The 12853-nt window shown below is 34.4% G+C and overlaps 1 protein-coding gene across 5 annotated transcripts in view; it reads left to right on the forward strand.

The window, feature by feature from the left end:
- The first annotated feature begins 4290 nt into the window (after positions 1-4290).
- LOC123561348 (tetratricopeptide repeat protein 21B-like) overlaps positions 4291-12853 on the forward strand; it is a 102912-nt gene continuing 94349 nt past the window's right edge. For 4 of the 5 annotated variants that reach the window (XM_053553290.1, XM_053553291.1, XM_053553292.1 and 1 more), the window contains exons 1-5: positions 4363-4404; positions 8573-8702; positions 9077-9187; positions 10080-10144; positions 10565-10666. In XM_053553290.1, the coding sequence (XP_053409265.1) occupies positions 4378-4404; positions 8573-8702; positions 9077-9187; positions 10080-10144; positions 10565-10666 (435 nt within the window). In that variant the 5' untranslated portion in view covers positions 4363-4377. Of the gene's footprint in view, positions 4405-8572; positions 8703-9076; positions 9188-10079; positions 10145-10564; positions 10667-12853 lie in introns of all 5 variants that reach the window. The other variant, XM_053553289.1, reaches the window with a different exon arrangement.

The following is a 12853-nucleotide window of genomic DNA, read 5'->3' on the forward strand; positions in this document are numbered from 1 at the left end:
AACAGCCTGGTCAGGAGTCAAACCCAAATAGATAAAGGGCTTTAATTACCACATGACCAGGACAACTGTTACAGTTAGTAGACTAAACAGTACATTTCTTAGGTTCCTTTTAGTCAAGAAAAAACTTTTGCAAACCAGGTTAAGAGGTAGCCACTTGAACATTTTCATCAAAGACAATTATTTGATTTAAAAGCAATTCTAAAACATCAAAACAAATACAGAAATCCCCATTTACATGTTTTATTACTACTTCCATTAAAAGCTCATTGTTTGCAGTAACCAGGAGCCATAGACACTAATGACAAACAAATGAACCTAAATCTTCCCCAAAGAGGTCTTATTATCCCATTCTATTGACATTGTCCAAAGTGCAGGTTTAACATTAAGTTTCATATTTCAAGGTTCAAGAGGAAAGTACTGCATAATAATATGACTGCTGGTTTGACAATATGTCATATTAGAAAAAAATATGGTAATACTAATCCTTTTGCAATAGAATATATATATTTTCCACTTCAATTCGAGTTTAAGGTGTGTTATATTTTACATTCACTTGATAACACTTAACTTGCTAACAAGATGTACTTTCATTGTAAAACTTTTGAAGTTTGTGCATGTATCTACATTCAAATCATATAAAAAGTAAATGTAAAATAAAATATTAGAAATTTACAGAAATTTCGTAAAAGTACTTATATTTGATATGAAAGTTTAATTCTATAAACAATAACGTAAACATAAAATATCTCTCTTATCAAATGAATTCATTATCAAACTGTACATGGTCAATTTTCCTTACTTTCCTACCTCCCAAACCCCTCCAAAAAACAAATAAAATAAATAAACAAGAGTGTCGCAAAGACATGAGTAAACGAGTCTGCCCAGTTTCAAACTTGACATATGCATTGAAGAAAACCATTCTAACTTATGGTTTCATGTAGACCAGATGCTGGCCTCTAGAATGTTGTTAAATTTAACCTACAGACTTGCTTTTTACATAATTAAAGTTCATTTTATCAAGACAAACATTCTGACCAAGTTTCATGCATATCCAGTAAAAAATGTTGCATCTAGAGTGTCAACATTTATTTCTAAGATTTGACCCATTACCCTCATTATAACCAAGTTATATGTAAATGAGCTAGAAAATGTGGCCTCTAGGGCGTTAACAAGGTTCCTATGACCTGAGATACAGAGATAGTGAGTTAGTTTTTAAGCATTCAACATATTAAACATAACCAATTATAATGTAGATCAGTTAGAAAATGTGACCTCTAAAAGTATTAACAAGGCTTTCTAGGACCTGCTTTCTGACCCATTATCAACAAGATTTGAACTTACATAGATTCCATAAAGACAACTATTCTGTTCAGGTTTCAAGTTGGATTCTGGAGTGATTTCCTAGGGTTTGAATTGTGACACTGACTCAGTTTCATATTTTGACATATATTTCATTAAGGCAAACATTTTGACCACATTTTTTCAGGCACATAATAATGATAGTATTACCTGTCATGTTTCATGGTTTAACAGTGAGACACCCATTTAGCATTATTACCACCAAATTAATATTTAGAAAGTTAATGAAAATTCTGGTAAAATAGTTGAGGAAATCACCACAGATTATCCGGAATGACAGGATGCCTCAACCTTTACAAAACACATGTTCTCACTCTCTTCACTGTCAAACCCTTTACAGGTATGAAGGGCGATTACAACATCCATCTATTTACTGGGAAAAGGGAGGGAGGTGCTAAGGAACGATACTGAGTAACATATGGAAAGGTAGAGAACAAATGATAAACATTACTTTATCAGAGAGAGAATGTGCAATGGTGTAGGTATTAAGAAACAATAAGGAGTTTAAATTGCATATAAGGGATACAAAGATACCATATGAAGTAACACACCAATAAGAAAGGAAAGATAATTGTTTATACAGGGTTGAAATGGGGGGATGCATCAAGAGAGAGAGAGCGAGAGATGAGGCATGGAGATCTGATGATCAGTATTTATATGGGTTATTAATGGAAATGAGACAAACTGACAAAAGAAGCAGCTAAAGGGTAACAGGAATTAAGAGCAAAAACAATTAAATTTTGTTTGGTGGACAAGAAAGACTCTGCAATCATACAATCACATGAAAGAAAAATGTCACAAGAGATGGCAAAGTCAACAGGACTTAAATGGAGATACTGCAATGTGGACACAGAAAGTCTTTTACTGCTTTGAATGTTTAATCAGTTCACCTGTGGACACCATAAACTTAAAGCACACATGTCCAAAGCTGACCAGAATTTGTTCGAATATATGATGATTGTAAGCCAAAAATAAAAAGTATGTGTTTTTATTGTAAATGAAATGAGGCCCACAGACAGAAACTGAAAAAGGAAACTGAGGTAGTACACTTAGAAATGAAGAAAACTGAGCAAAATTTAGTACTTAGTACTTTAAATTGGGAAAACAAATTTAAATGGGCCTAAGAAGCGACAACGCTTAACATCTAAGGATGTTTGGGCTTCTATTCTACATAGGGCTGTCATTGATTGGGTCTTTGTCATATCGACGATACTGATATATCGGAAGACAGATATCGACGATACATCGATATATCGATTATTAAGTTAGTGTAACAACCTATTTGTTCATGTACATGCTATATACCTTCTTGTTAATGTTATTTTTAGTTTAATTGCATGCTTTTCGTGTGTTTTAATTGTATTTATGTATTTCCCCATATAGGCAGTGCCGACTAGTTGGAAAAGACTGCTACGGGACAAGTTTAGACATGACCTTTATTGACAACTTCCGTTACTTAGGGCGCATTTTTGCAGGCAGAAAAGTTGTTTTAGAGGGTCTGAGTGTTTATCTGGATAGTTTCTTTTCTCTGTGTAAAATATCGATTTTTAAAAATGGGAATCGATAATCGATCGACCAAAAAATATCGTTGATACATCGATATCGTTTCTATCGATGACAGCCCTAATTCTACATGAACTTAAGTGCAAAGAAGTGTCAAAAGTGTTTGAAAAATCATATTAAGAAGGGGCATTCCTAGACTATATAAAGGACACCGACAGATTCTTATAAGTTTATTGAAGATCAATCAGCACCAGACAACTGCTTTTTGGAATTATTTAAGATTATTTAGTATATCAGTACAAAAGTCATAAGCAACTATGTGTATTATTAGCTAAGACAGCACCAGAAGTCCATATATGCAACAGAGTAGTAATGCCAACAATTTGGTCAAAACATATTCTTCTGCGGTATATTCGAGGGCAGTTCATGTTCATATTCTAATGATAACAAATTTTGTAAATCAAAATTAATGTGGAGACGCATGTGCAGAGAAAAAGCTAGTATGCATCTAAGTTAAAAAGAACTACAATTACTAATATTAAAATATAGATATAGATTAAAAGATTACAGTTGCCAGCCTCTCACTGAATAGAATTAACTGGGTAGGACTGTATTTGTAAGGGAAGACCATTCCAGGAACAAAATGTTCTTAGAAGGATCTATATTGGAATAGTATTGTAAAAGTATAGTAAAACAGTAACTCTGCTTATATTCTTCAAATAGAGCCAAAAATTTTGGGGAAAGGGGAGGTAATCTGAAAACCATTCAGGATTGGGTTTGTACAGTTGCAAATCTTAGTTTTATTACTTTTAATTGTATACACTGCCCATGATCTTTACCAACTACGATCATGCTAACCTTACATATTTGGCTAAATGGGTCATTTATGGTTTTGAAATATTCAGTTAATCTTCAAACTGTAAGCATTTTTTTCTGTCACAGAAAGTTTAATGGCCATTGTAGATTTATTTTAAAATTTAGGAGTAGTTCTACTTTCAGTTTTACTTTCGATTTGCTAAGAAGTCACCCATAATTCAATAAAGCACAAACATTCATGGTTAAGGGCTGCTGATACACCATCGCTGCTGAAGCCTGTCATCCTAAAACTGTTGTCAATGGCTGTTAACAAACCCAGACGAGGGACTCAATGAATTTACATTGACATTCCCCCGCGGCATGGGTTTGTTGTAATAATTGTCATGGAGTAACTTCCGGTTTGAAGGCAAACGGAAAGGCTCATCTTCGTGAGTTTCGAATAAAAGGAGAATTATGTATTCTGCTAGAAAATATAATGCAGTTGAATTTAAATTGTTAAAATGTATTCAACATTTTCCATATTTCTAATTATTTCAAAATTATACTACTAAATCTTCACAATTAACCTTACATCTACGAAAAGTCCTTTCGTTTTTCTACCGGAAATCTTTTATTGACATGCGCATTAGAGAAATTCCAGTGTAACTTGTTGACAAAAATTTATTTGATAAATAATTCAATAAACGACAATTTTTCATCATGTCAGACGCAGATGGAGAGATATTGGTAATGTAAAATAAAGCTACTTTTATGAAAACTCGTGAAATACTCACAAAAGGATGATGAATGAATTTAACATGGTTATTTACCAGTTTGTTCTGTCTTTTTACCCCACCCACTAGAGATCTTTCTTAAAGTTTCTATCTATCTGTTCCTGGCCACGTCATACCAAAGACGTGAAAAAATGGTACCTGTCGTCCAACTTATTTGACACGATCCTAGGAAATATTGAGTATTTTTCTTATGGGCACTCAGTCAATATAGCCTTGACATTTGGCTTATGCCTACTTCTTCAAGTTCTTATCAATTCGACCCTTCCTTTGGTTTCGATCCCTTAGCATTTCCTGAAATAATGCATGAGATGCATCTGACATCAGCCATGTACCGGTTACGTTCGATACGTCAAAGATTCACTAAAGCGTAAAACGTGAATTTATCACTCAACAGGCACAAAAAGCAGATAAATCATCAAACAAATGGTTGCCACAGTATATATTCGACCTTAATTTCACTGATTATTTGCCATTAAGTCCTTGTAGTTTCCATTTAATTTTCGCTAAACTTTCTTCCACGCAACCAGACTGCAGGTGTATATTGATTTTTCAGCCGGTAGTTGCTTCCCTTCCAAAAACCCCGTATTTTACTGTTAAATTCATACTTACTGGTCCGCCATTTTTAATGCAAAATGAGGCGAGCGGCCGACGATTTCACAGGTTGTTGGGTCATGCAATTGTCGGCACACCTGCTCTTTTGACACTAAATTTTTTGATTTTGCCTTGAATCTTTAATAATACATTTTATTGCATAATGCCAGTATTTTAGATTTTTCAACCAACTAATTGGTGTCTTATAGAGGGTCAAACGAAATAAGGCTGCAGTGGCTAAAACTGATTTCTTCGTCCAGAAACTAATAATCCCAGTTGACATGTGTTTTTAAAAAGTTACACTATCCAGTTTGTACATCGTTATTTTACAATTCTACATACAAGTGGCTTCGGGGTGGAATGAACAAAGTGAACTGTGCTGTAAATACTAATTTTTCACATTAATTAAGACTTTCTACACATACGCATTCAGAGGGTGCTAATTAACACGAAAGGTTTTTAGTGATCCAGACCAATGACATGATTGGTTTTATGTATGCATTATTTACATGTTTTATATTTCTTTGTGTTTTAAGCTATTTATATCTTTGGAGGAATGCCTAAAATATACTTTGACCTAAATTTGACCCTCACACATGTCTGTGTTAATGCGCATGCGCGGAAGAAAGTGTTAAGGGGATCAAAACTACAGCATAACAGGGTAATTTTTTAGTTGCCATCCCTCTTAGCCTTACCTGTATATGCATTTTACTGTTAGGAAAACATAGACTTCAAAAATTCTAAAAAAATAATAATATACTAGTCAGACTTACTTGCTTTATTAAATTAAACATTAATATTCATGTAGAAACTTAGCTATTATAGTATAAAATTTTTCAGCTCAGAGATGTTAATATGCTGTTACGGATCTCTGAGCTGAAACGGATCCCGTACTGAAACCTAACCAGGAATTGTGCCAGAAGTCTGTCACGCTATAATTTCATCAAATGAAATGCAATACACTCACCTTTTACTTTAAAATGTTTCTAATCCATTTTTCTTTTGATCTGGCATAAAATAATCCATGCAACATAATTTGAACACAAGTTATACACACAAGTTTCAAATTGGTACCCCTGTCTGCAATATTTTGTCCGCCATTGCAGTTGTCACCTGATCAGGGTACTCTTCATTTGAAAACTAATAGGCGGTATAGAATCTTTATTTATTGATCTTTTCTGAGAACTTAAACCTTCTAAGATATTTTTTTTCTATGAATTTTATCGAAAATGGTTATGTTTATGATTAAAATAAATTTATAAATAGTGAATTTTTGATCTTGATTTTCAAAAATAACCACTGCTCGGAACTGTTGCATGACGTCATCAGTTTCTCATGAGAGACTGTTTGAGATGTTGTGGTTTGATACTAGTTGGTTAACCAAATGGGGTTTCGCCATAACTTAATTGACGTGACCATCAGAAAATAAAAACAGCGTCAGTTAAGTTATGGTAGCCAGAACTAGTAGAAACTTGAAAATTCATATTGATTGAATTTAATCCATAATTCTAAATAGGAGACTTAAATCTTCGAAAATATGATGTGACAGGTGCAAGGATCTATCTACCCTGACACCGGTTTCAATAACAGCAGACTGCCGATATGAAACTAAATTACAGAAATAAAACACAAAATATACATTCATAAATTTTCAGGGAGGCAAGTTTAAGCTTTAATGTCAACATAAATTCAAACATTATCTGCAAGTTTGTGGAAGATCGGATGAAAATTGTTTGACTTAGAGAGTGGACAAGGCTAAATTTGCAGATTTTGAGTAATTCAGTGGCCATAACTCAAGAATGTCTGAAGCAATTTTGCTGGTTATCAAACTTGGCTGAGATATTATGCCATCAAATATTGTCAGCAAGTTTGTGGAAGATCGGATAAAAACATTTTGACTTAGAGAGCGAACAAGGCTAAATTTGCAGATTTCGAGGAATTCAAGGGCCATAACTCAAGAGTGACTAGGGCGATTTTGCTGGTTATCAAACTTGGCCGTGATATTATGCCCACAAACATTGTAACCAAGTTTGGTGAAGATCGGATGAAAACTGTTTGACTTAGAGATGCACATGCTTTTGGACGCAGGCCGCCCTTGTTCACATAATACGCCCCTCTCTTTCAGAGACGGGCATATAAAAAGGGCATCATTTTGCTGTAAGCCAGAGTTATGAAACTTGCCATGAGAGATCATCCAATTATCCCAAAGATGTGTGGAAAATTTGAAAACTTGGGTCCTGTAAGTTGTGAGAAACATGCTTACATGCAAAACTCTCACAAAATTCATATGTTACAATTTTTTAAAAGGGCACAATTTTGTCAAAATAAAAGCCAGAGTTATATAAAATTTCCTGGGAGGTCATTTTATGATGCCAAAGACATGTGTTTAAAGCATTTGGCCCAGTAGTTTCTGAGAACCTTGCTTACATGCAAAACATTTACCTGTAATTGTACATCATTTTGAAAAAATACATGCTTGAGCTATGCAACTTGTTCTGAAAGGTCATATTATGATGCCAGAGATATTGTGTACAGTTTGAAAGAATTTGGGGTAGTAGTTTCTGAGAAAACCTGCTTACATTTACATGCAAAAATTTAACCTCAAATTCTAAGTTAAAAAGGGACATAATTTTGACAAAATAAAAGCTTGAGTTATGTTTCTTGTCCTGGGGGGTGGGGGGTAATTTAATGATGCCAAAGACATCTATGAAGCTTGAAAGCATGGCTTTGTAGTTGTTGAGAAACCTGTATAAATCCAAAACATTTGTGATGCAGACATTGACACCAACAAAATGACGGGTGATAACAAAAGCTTTACTGTTTGAACTTTTTCAAATAGTTGAGCACTGTCCAACATATCACTTCAACATTATCACCAGACAAACTTTAATGTCCTTGTAATATATATTTTTAAGCAGAATAAACAAACTTTTGATTATCCCTGAAATGGGTGATCCTCTGTTGGTTGAATGGCCGCCCCAGCTTGATGGCACTTTTTTTTCATCAAAGTCAATCAAAAATTCAAAATCACATTATTCCTATGAAAGGGCACTGTTGGATTATGGCCCTTGAATTTCTCGAAATCTGAGAATTTAGCCTTGTCCGCTCTCTAAGTTGAACTGCCACAGTTTTCATCCGATCTTCACCAGACTTGCTGATAATGTTTGTGGGCATAATATCTCGGTCTGATAACCAGCTAAATTGCCCCAGGCACTCCTGGATTATGGCCCTTAAGTTAGGCCAAGTTCGATGACGGGGGGTTTGCCACTCTTGTTCAACTTTTTTTTTCAAAATTTTGCATAAAGCTTTTGTATGTAAGCTAGTATTAGGCGGAAATAGTTGAGTGTGCTGTCATTAGACAGCTCTTGTTAAGAAATAACTTTAGAATATTGCAAAGTTAGTGAAATTAATTTGTATTAAGCAGTTGAAAGCAAAACCTTATTAAAGTTTGTAAATGCTCTAGAAAAAAAATCATATTACACCAACTGTAAAAAAAGACAGTTTTTAGAAAAGCATTGTGTTTATTTCAGGCAAAGATCCATTACTACTGCAGAGAGCAGTATTTTTGTCACATGGAAGCTGCTGCTGATGAAGGCTTGAAAAAGTTTTCAAATGACAGTGTTTTAAGGTTCTTTAGAGCATATGCCATGGTTCTGCAAGGTATTTTTATGCCTCACCTTATTATGCCTTCTTTGCTTGTTTTTGATTAAACTATCAGTGCATTGACTAGGGGAATGTTTCTACTAGCTAGCTTATTGTATGTCTGTAGTATTTATCTTTGGTTTCCAAATTTCTCATCATGTTCAAAGAATTGAATATTTATGGGTTTTTTTATATTATGATTCCTATAAACATTCAGTTGCAGCTTATTTATCAGATGGCATTGTAGGGATGTTTTATATGACTTCAGTAGATTGTTTTGTTTTTATAAGTATCGTTAATAGTCTTAGTTTTAGGTGTCTGATAAAATTTATCTGCATGCATAACAATCTTCTCCAGTAAGATAATTTATGGGTCATATGATTTTGTTTCAGACCGCATACAGGAAGGTATAAGAGAGTTGGAAATCCTGAAAGATAAAAGAGATGTTAACCTCTGTTCCACAATGGCTCTTATGTTGGCACACAAGAAAGGTCACTCTGTCGGTAAGCTATGCAATATATTGAGTACACAGAATAAGTGATGGGTTGTCATATGAAGAAGCTGACAGGTTTTCCTTGGTCATTTATTGTTGATTACTTAATATAGTGCCTGGTAGTTGGCATCACATTGCAGGACTAGAAAAGTCCCTACATCAAACTGGCATGTGAAAGGTCAGCTATTTAACACAGGTGCCCGACTGTACCTTAAGTAATTCCAGAAGGTGACACCTGGCATCAGTCTCCATTGTTTGAATCTAGAAAGTCAACTTCGACCTAAATATTGTGTTTAAAATCGTGCAAAATTAACAAAACATAGCAACAGAGATAATATAACATAGGCTTCACTTTCAAGTTTTTGAATTAGATTTACCATAACAGTACATGCACTGAATTGCCGTATTTCATAGAAGAGATAAGTACAGCATGGTAATTTAACATGAAAAGTGTAAAATGAAATAACGGTAATAAAATTAAAAGTAGTCTTCGGGAAAATGGATGACATGTTATTGTGTATAAAGTTGTATTATAACAGATGTAAAAAATGAGTGCCATGTATAGAAAAAGGTTAACTCTAATGTTTGCTGTTTAATTCTGCTCTGCTTTACTCAGTCTGATAGACACAACATGACCTGCTGGATCTGGAGGTTCGAACCATGTCAACATTAGCATGGTAGTTTTGTGCATAATTTTATAGAAGAGTTAAAGAAAATGTGAAAAAAAGAAAATTGGGAGCTACAGGGTGCCCGTGTTTCAACAGTAAAGGTGACTTGTCCAGTTTCTGATATACTTGTAAGGTGAAGTAGGGTGAAATATAAGTAAGGACTTCATTTTGATATGAGGTTGAAGGCAGGGCGTGTAGTAAAAGATACTTTACATGTGTTGTCTGTACTTGCAGATAGGGAAGCTGTTACAGAACTTGATGCTAAACTGAAAGAGGAACGCAAGCAGTCTGGTGAAATGGTTTGTATTCATGCTATTCATATTTGTTTGATATCTGTTTGAATAAGATAAGTTTTTTAGCAGTACATTGTATTTCATTTAAGCGATGACAGTTTGTTATATTATCAAAAGGGTCCTCCCTGGTGGAGAGGATAAGGCTGATGACTTTAAGTCACTTACTGTATGGGTTTGAAACCTTACATGGGGTGTAGAATTCTTCATGTGAGAAAGTCATGCAGCTGGGCTTCAGTAAAAACACGAATTCGTCTGTTTAATAATTCATGTTTGTTTCTTTGTTAATTCACTCCAGAGAACACTGATTTTATGCTGGAATAAAAGTTATATTTTATAAAAAAAATTGTCTAGGTGTGATATATGATATTTTTTGCATTAGAAAATTATTATTTTTTTGCCTAATAATGCTTAGTGATTATATTTCAGGGGTTATATTATGCAGGATTGTTTCTGTTTTTCACTGGGAAGCATGATAAAGCCAGAGAATACATTGACAGAATGCTCAAAATGAATGGAGATAATGTTGAGGTAATATTGCAAGAACTTTCATTTGGGTTGAATGAAATATTTATGCTGCAAGATGTCATTTTTAGCTCGACTATTCGAAGAATAGGGGAGCTATCCTACTCGCCCTGGCGTCGGCGTTAGCGTGAGCATGAGCGTCACACAAATGTTAAAAGTTTGCATACCACCCCAAATATTTTCAAAGTCCATTGAGATATTGCTTTCATATTTTGCATACTTCTTTACCATCATAACCCCAGTCTGTAAAAAGGAGGAGGCAACTCTATCAAGCATTTTGACTGAATTATGGCCCCTTTTCGACTTAGAATAAATGTTCAAGTTTGTGTACCACCCCAAATATTTTCAAAGTCCATTGAGATATTGCTTTCATATGTTGCATACTTGTTTACCATCATGACCCCAGTCTGTAAAAAAGGAGGAGGCAACTCTATCAAGCATTTTGACTTAATTATGGCCCCTTTTCGACTTAGAATATGCTTATTGTAATGTTAAAGTTTTACTCATTACTTATATTATACTATTAAGCACTGAGAATAGTCAAGCGAGCTGTCCACTGACAGCTCTTGTCATTTACTCCTTTAAGTGGCAGCTTGAGAAAAGTTGCAATTATTTTTATGGCCCCTGAAGAATGGAAGATAGAAATTAGTGTCTGTCCATGCTTCCATTGGTCCATATCTGATGTCATCTAACTCACTTGGCATAGATGTCAAACACAGAATAGCAAATAATTAACTTGTTTTGAAGATGGAAAATTGTCAGTATCAGTGTATAATGCATACCCACAATTCAGGGTATTCCCACTGGTAAGAAAACTGCGCATTATACATGTGTATCTATGACACTAGTATGTCAAGCACAAGACCAGGGACATTTGTGGACGAGTGGTTGTAGACTCCTTAAGTGAGTTAGAATCACTTGCCCCTCAACTATGTTGAATTCATTCATAGCGTTGGAGTCACTCGGCTGGCTTACAGAAGGTTGGTTGCTCTGCCTAGATGCCAGTCATTACTTTACATGAAAATCACCATATGACCTAATATGTCTGTGTTACTTTAAGCCCAACAAAAACAATGAAACAGATGGGCACAGGGCCAAGGTCCTTAGGTCCAAGGTCAAGGTCACTCTTTGTGTAAAAGGTTTGCAGTTTGTTTTTAGCTCAACTTTTCGAAGAAAAAGTAGAGCTATTGTACTCGCCCCGGCGTCGGCATCGCCGTTGGTTAAAGTTTTTGATAAAGTCAAATATCTCTGTTACTATCAAAGCTATTGCTTTGAAACTTAAAATACTTATTTACTATCAAAGTCTGCACCAGGAGAAACAGTCCCCATAACTCTGATTGAATTTTGACAGAATTATGTCCCTTTTTAACTTAGAATTTTTGGTTAAAGTTTTTGATAAGGTCAAATATCTCTGTTACTATCAAAGCTATTGACTTGAAACTTAAAATACTTATTTACCATCAAAGTCTACACCAGGAGAAACAATCCCATTAACTCTGTTTGAATTTTGACAGAATTATGCCCCTTTTTAACTTAGAATTTTTTGTATAAATTTTTGATGAAGTCAAATATCTCTGTTACTATTAAAGCTTTTGACTTGAAACTCAAAATAGTTATTTACTATCAAAATCTACACCAGGAGACACAATTCCTGTAACTCTGATTTGAATTTTGACAGAATTATGCCCCTTTTTAACTTAGAATTTTTGGTTAAAGTTTTTGTTAAAGTCAAATATCTCTGTTACTATTAAAGCTTTTTACTAGAAACTTAAAATACTTGTTTACCATCAAGTCTACACCAGGAGAAACAATCCCCATAACTCTGATTTGAATTTTAACAGAATTATGTCCCTTTTTAACTTAGAATTTTTTGTTAAAATTTTTGATAAAGTCAAATATCCCTGTTACTATTAAAGCTTTTGACTTGAAACTCAAAATAGTTATTTACTATCAAAGTCTACACCAAGAGACACAATTCCCATAACTCTGATTGAATTTTGACAGAGTTATGTCCCTTTTTAACTTGTATTTTTTTATTACTGGCAAAGCTCTAATTCAGAGTCAAGCACTGAGAAAAGTCGAGCGCGCTGTCTTACCGACAGCTCTTGTTAAGTGTCCTCTCCATAACTAGTCCATCCACTGTTGTGCTGTGGGAGTTATAATGAAACAGTTACTGCCCTTGCCTTCAAAAAC

The sequence above is a fragment of the Mercenaria mercenaria genome, chromosome 10 (genome assembly GCF_021730395.1).
Source record: "Mercenaria mercenaria strain notata chromosome 10, MADL_Memer_1, whole genome shotgun sequence".
Taxonomy (NCBI): domain Eukaryota; kingdom Metazoa; phylum Mollusca; class Bivalvia; order Venerida; family Veneridae; genus Mercenaria; species Mercenaria mercenaria.